Source organism: Alligator sinensis, unplaced genomic scaffold (assembly GCF_000455745.1).
Source record: "Alligator sinensis unplaced genomic scaffold, ASM45574v1 scaffold155_1, whole genome shotgun sequence".
Lineage (NCBI taxonomy): Eukaryota > Metazoa > Chordata > Crocodylia > Alligatoridae > Alligator > Alligator sinensis.
Window position 1 is genome coordinate 334,919 of NW_005842877.1, and position 6,612 is coordinate 341,530.

Here is a 6,612-nt window from a genome sequence, read left to right on the forward strand (position 1 = left end):
TGCTGAACAACGCCGTGCGGCTCCGGATCCAGAACTGCCTCCTGCTGCCTGGAGGGGTCCACCTCTGCGAGGTGCAGAACCACCTCGTCCTCCTGATCGTCACCAACCAGACCGTGCACAGGCTGGTGTTGCCCCACCCTGCCCGCATGTACAGGAGTGTAAGTTGCCTCTCAGCTTTTTCCTTCACCAGCCCCGGTGATGAGAATTGGGCTGCCCAAGTTCAGCTGGCCAGAGTAGGGGCAAGGGACCTAGACAGGCATGACAGGAAACTGTCTCCTGTGGGGTGGTCACAGCTAGATGTATCGCTTGGCTTACAAAGTAGGAAGCCCTCTTGTTTGGATGGGCAGGAAGGTGTGGCTTGGTGCAAATTTCCTGTGGGAAAAGTCATTAGGTTAATGTGTTTTCTCAGTATCCTTCCTGAGATGTTGCGATCTCCGCTCCCTTTGGGTCACTTGTTCCGTCTCTTTACATTTGCAGGATCAGGCCAGCAGACCACCCTTAGCTCCAGGCTGTTTCATAGAAATTTAACTCATGGCACTTGCTAAGAATGAGCTGTTTAGTCTTGAAGCAGGTGTTGAGCGAAACACTGGTGCAGGTGTGGACACTGCCACTGGGATGTTAGCAGGTACTGGAGGGAGGGAGGGAGGGAGAGAGAGTAGGATCTAGGTTCCTGTGTTTTGGCAGCTCTCAGTTCTACCTACCCTTTGAAACTCACCCTTAAATAGCCCAGCTTTGCTGGTTAAAGTAGAGAGACAGGTTTGAATTTAGCTGATTTTCATTGGAAAGAACTAATTTCACAAAGCAGGAGCTAGTAATTTTTTTAAGCTATTTGTCATTCCACGGACAAATCCAGTTTTACATTTTTCTAACCGTTCTTTGTGCTTTTGCAGTCTGGAGTCTTTGTTTTTATTTTATTTAACAGGAGCTGATCACAGAGAGCCAGATGCAGTCTGTATTTACGGATATTGGGAAGGTTAACTTTAGGGACCCGTCAAGCTACCACATGATCCCCAACATCCCTGGACTGGCATCTAATTCCACGGCCTCAGCTGCTTGGCTTAGCAGTGATGGGGAGGCTCTCTTTGCTCTGCCCTCTGCTTCAGGAGGAATTTTTATCCTTAGATTGCCACCTCATGATGTGCATGGTAAGAACTTAGAGCAGAGCGTGTCCTGTCCTGCCACTTTGTGCTTGTGTAGAATGTGTCATGGAAGGAAAGTCTCTAATCCATGGAAAGCAGCCTGTAGCCAAATGTAAGGGCCATTATCAGTTGCTCTTTATAACACAATGTAGCCAGCATATCCCAGTCATGACAGTGCCTGTCTATGATATAAGAAGCAAAGTGGCTAAGTTCCAGTGGGGCAGCACTTTGAGGGGGCTCAGTGTGGGCAGGCTGTAATGTAAATAATACTTGTAAATAGTTCCAAGTGGGACATTTGGATGCCCCTTCTCACCTTGGGAGCAGATAGCAGTCTAGGCCTGATAGGAGAGAGTCCCGAGGAAGATCTTTTCCCCTTTTCCTCTGAAAAGGGCCAGCCTGAGCTTTTCCCCTTCCCCTCTGAAAAGGGCCAGGCTGATCTCTTCATCTTCCATGACACTTCCTATTTTGGTTTTCGATTTCAGCTGCCATTGACTCTCTTTTTAGTAACTGTAACAAAAATGAATGTTAAATGAGGCAAGTTGCATCTTGTATTAGCGACAGTAAACTATTGCATCAACAGCACACATCCCCTATACACAGAGCTTAACACTTCTGTTTTTCTAGGAATGGTTTCTGTTGTGGAGCTGAAGCAGAGCTCAGTGATGCAGCGTTTGCTGACAGGCTGGATGCCAACTGCTATCAGGTTAGTGTCGTCTGGTGCCAAATAAGTGGGGCTTCCACTTTTTGCAGGGAGTCTTAAGATGGCTTCAGAGGTAGACAAGCGCAGGGAAGGTGATAATGCATTTATATAGTGCTTGTTTTTGGTTACACAGATCACAGTACAGGACTGCACCTAGGAGTGAATATATATAGTTAATTTTACAGCGCTACCTCTGGATCTATATGTTTGTGGTTTTGATTAATATGTAAGTGGTTTAGCTGCACTACATCTGGGAGGTGACGGCAGGTGGGGAGAACTGGTGGCTGCTCCCCACCAGCTGGAAGCTGCACCTGTGCCACAACAGAGCAGCGGGAGACTGGGAGAAATGGCAGTGGCGCAGGTTCAGCTACCTCTCCCCCGTGCAGGTTGTTCTGGCCTGTGGCTTGTTAAAGGTAGTTGGCCCCTGAACTAGTTGGATTTTCATCTATGTTCCAGTTGTTATTTGGTGCTACATATTTGTCTTTACTCAGTGAAAAGGAAATGTCTGAAGAATCAAACAGTGTTAGCTTGTTGGTACTATCTCCCTTTGCCACTGAGCTCTTGTGAAATCTGTGGGAATCCTTCTGTGGGTTCTCTCTGAAAGGCTGTATGTAGCCACCCTAAGGCAGATCTACCTGCTTCTGTCCAGCCTTACAGTTGAGCCTGAAGTGCCATGTGATAACTAGATCTTGCAGATCATAGTTACAGAGAAGTAGGGCTGGAAGAGACTTCCAGAAGTCATCTAGTCCAATCTAGGATGACTGCCACTGCTTCTCTGCTGTAATTTCTTGACTGATAGGGAGTCCTGTGGGCTGCATTTGGCTCTTGTGTCAGTGGTTGAGTACCTCTCCTCTGCCCTAACACAACACAGACCTAACACCCTAAAGATGCCTTTGCTAAATGTACTAACTAGGGGTGCACCAATAGAGATTTTGGGGGCTGATGCTGATAGCTGATTTTTAAAGAGGCATATCGACCGATACTGATCCCAGATGGATGCAGCTGTATCAGAAATCGGAAGTCTTGTGGAAGGAGAGAGGGGAGGGAAGGGGCATGGGAGGGCAGATCAATGCCCCTCCCACTGTGAGGGAGGGAGTGGGATGGGGGCAGATGCTGCCCAGCCAGGTGGGGTAGGGCACGGGATGGAGCCATGGCTTGTTGGGTGGGGAGGCAGCTCCCACCACTGCGCACACCCTGGGAGGGGGGGAGGTGTCCCCTGGATCTGCGCAGGGTGGGGCGGGTGGGCTGCAGCTGTCAGCTCTTCTCGGTGGGGGCTGGGCTCAGGGTGGTTTGTCATAGCCCTCCCTCTCAGTGCCGCTGCTGCCTACCTGTTGCAGCCCCAGCTCTTTCCAGCATGTGGGTGGAGGGGGTTAAGCCGGGGCTACACTGGGTGGGTGGTGGCAGCACTCGGAGGGGTGGTTGGGGGAGTTGTGGTGAAATTTGGGGTGGCTTCAGCCCCCCATAGGCCCCTCTCAGCACCGTGGCTGCCTGTCCTGAGCCCAGCCCCTGCTGAGAGGAGCCTGGTGCAGCCTTGGCTCCAGCTGGCAGCTGCAGCCTGCCTGCCCCACGTGGATCCGGGGGGTACGCGCCCGCCAGATAAGCCGTGGTTCCCTTCCCTTCCCTCCCCCCTCCCCTTCCACCACAACGGACTTACCAGCTGCATGCAGCTCTTCAAGCTGCTGGGCTGTGCTCCTTGCTGCCTGCGTGCTGTGCAGCACCCTGCAGGTAAGTCTGTGGAGGGCAAGGGGTATGGGGGAGGGGAAGGGGCATGGGGGTGCAGAATGAGGCACCCACAGTGAGGGAGGGAATGGGACTGGGGTTGCTGCCCAGCCAGGGTGGTGAATGGGACCCAGGGCAAAAATTATTGGCCAGATTATTGGCTGTGTTGGGCCAATTTCCAATGCAGCCAATTTTTCTTTATATTAGTGCCGATCTGATATTGAACTGACGTATCGCTATACCTCTGGTACTAATAGGAATGTTTGACCTATCTGTTGGCGTGTAGTCAGCCAGGACTGTTAATGTTGGTTTGTTTGCTTGGAAATTGCACTGAGGCAGGGTTGACAATATATGGCTCTGAGGCTGGATCCAACCTGCTAAGTAATGCCATCCTGCCCATGAAGCTGAGTTGGTGACAGCATTTCTTTGGTGGGGGGCAGTGATGATGATTCCATGGCTGGGTCAAGAGTGTAGTGCTAAGTCAATAGAAGTGACTGAGCTGGAAGTAGCAGCCAAGTTGGAAGCATGGTATTGGTAAGAGGAGTGGCAACTGACCTTCAGAGCAGTCTGTGCTCATTTGGCCAGTCAGTTTTAAAAGGTTATCAATCACTGCTCTAAAGCCTTGTCCATGCAGGGAAGTTTTTGTTGTGTAACCAAAGGGGTGAATTGAAACTAGTATAGCTATTTCAGAGATGGCTTACTAAATTATTTTAATCACTGTGTTTTTTGTTGGTTTTTTTTAGAGGTGGCTGTGGCCCTTCGGACCTTCCCATCAGCCTGTCTGTTCACTGCCTTGAACATGATGCCTTTCTCTTCGCTCTCTGCCAGGATCATAAGCTGAGGATGTGGTCTTATAAGGTACATAAACATGTTCAAGTTCTAATATGATTAATGGCTGGTAACGCTCCATCTGGATGATGCTCTAGGCCAGGGTTTGAGTTATAAATATGAGATACAAAGATTAGATGATTGATGGAAGATTAATTCTCAGACAGCTGAACTGGACTGGTAGTGTATCAACTCTACCAGTTGTTAGAGTATCAACCCTACCAGCATTGATTAGTTTTTCAAAAAATGTTCAGTGTCAAGACTTAATTTCCCTTGGAAACTGCATGACTTAAAACTATCCTATGAAGAATGCCTTGTTCTTCATAGAATTTCCTGAGGGAACATGTCAGTTTGTCTATCACAACTACATAGGTGGTCCAATAAAAAATACTACCCTAAGAAATCCTTGCCTCTGAAATAAAAGCATATGGCATTTGGTTTGGAGAGTTTTATGCACTGCTTTTCTGAGGTGCACAGGAGCACATCAAGGGGTAAAGAAAGTACCTCAGCCTTTCAACCCTGATGGTGACTAACAAGGGTGGATAATGTAATTTGTTGACTTCTTGACAAGAAGACTTGCACTTAGAAAGCTCGTGGTCTGCATCAGTTTGCTCTGAATACCGTATTCCAGCTGAGCGATAGAGGAGAATAGTGTTTTATTGCACATGCTTTTTTTCCTGGTCTTTCTAAACCATGTGTTTTGAATAAGAGGAAATGGAGAAGACTGAGGAAGACTGAATGAACTGCTTGAAGAATATTTCAGATACTTGTACTAGCCCTACTTGTCACTTCAATCACTTTCTTCAATATGCCACTGAGAACAGATCTGTGCACGCTTGTGGTACAATGCATGGTTCTCCAGAAGAAAGCAGATGAAACCCATGCAAAAAACTTTGCTTCTCTCAGTTGCGTTCAAGGAGCATCAAAGATGTAATAACCATTTGAGGCAGGCATTCCCAACTTGGGGTGAAACCGTGTTCCCTTGGAGAAGGGGAGTCTAGATGGAAAAAAAGTAGAGGTGCACCAATATATTGGTTGCATATTGGATTGGCACCGATAAAAGGAAAATTAACATTATCAGCTTTCTTTGGCCGGTGTAGCCAATAATGTTCGCTGATAAATATAATATGCCTTCTGACTGGGGCCCCTGGACACCACATGCATGCACAACAACTGCACCATGCATGTGGCCAGGAATGCAGCTGGGCAGTGTGGAGAGCAGCACCCTGCAGGTAAGTCTGTGGAGGGCAAGGGGTGTGGGGGAGAGAAGGTGCATGGGGGTGCAGAATGAGGCACCCACAGTGAGGGAGGGAATGGGACTGGGGTTGTTGCCCAGCCAAGGTGGTGAGTGGGACCCAGGGCAAGGGTGGGTAGTGGGATGGAGTTGTGGGCGGCTTGTCCGGGGGCGTGGGGGGGGTGGCTCCCCACCACTGTGCACCCCATGGGGGAGCATATGTCCACCCAGATTTGTGCATGGGGCAGATATGGGCTGCTTGCTGTGGGCTCGGGGCTCTCTGCTGCCTATGCCCCAGAGGCCCCGTGCCGGCTGTATACCCCTGCGTGCCCAGCAGCAGTGGGGGCAGCGAGTTGTCTCCTGCTGCTGGGAGGGCAGAAGGTACACAGCCAGCGTGGGGCCTCCAAAGCAAAGGCAGCGGGGTGGAGAGCCCCGAGCCCACAGTGAGCAGCCTACATCTGTCCTTGCCTCACCCAGCTGAGCACCAGGTAAAAGCAAACCCCATGCTTAAAAATGGCAATGGTGGTGCTTGAACTAAAGCTCATTCACCAGGCTTTAGTTCAAGTGCCTCCACCACCATTTTTAAGCGCTGGGACGTTGATGCACTGGATGAGCTGTCCATGGCCCTGTCCTGCTCCCCACCCTGGTTCTGGGTCCCATTCACTGCCCTGACAGCAGTGCCCCCAGCCCCTGCCTCACTCCATCCTTCACCATGGGGGCCTTGATCTGCTCTAGCCCCTTCCCCTCCACAGACTTACCTGGAGGGAGCTGTTCTTCACGCTGCCTGGCTGCCTTCCTGTAAATTGGTTATTGGATCGGTATCAGCCGATATGGCTGGTTTAATAATTGGCTATTGGTATTGGACAAGAAAATCTTTATCAGTTCACCTCTAGAAAAAAGCATTCACACTAGGGATGGGGTGGGGTTAGGAAAGCTACACAGTATTAGATCCACTGTGGTTCCCCACTGCAAACAAGCTGCTGGAGGGTCAG

General features: G+C 49.8%; 1 protein-coding gene across 1 annotated transcript in view; it reads left to right on the forward strand.

Annotated features, from left to right (window-relative positions):
• Nucleotides 1-2: 2 nt before the first annotated feature.
• NUP160 (nucleoporin 160) overlaps nucleotides 3-6,612 on the forward strand; it is a gene marked incomplete at its 5' end in the record, with an annotated part of 61,332 nt that continues 54,722 nt past the window's right edge. Inside the window, 4 exons of the mRNA XM_006035827.2 lie at nucleotides 3-158; nucleotides 923-1,145; nucleotides 1,764-1,842; nucleotides 4,302-4,416. Of these exons, the coding sequence (XP_006035889.1) occupies nucleotides 3-158; nucleotides 923-1,145; nucleotides 1,764-1,842; nucleotides 4,302-4,416 (573 nt within the window). The remainder of the gene's footprint in view (nucleotides 159-922; nucleotides 1,146-1,763; nucleotides 1,843-4,301; nucleotides 4,417-6,612) is intronic.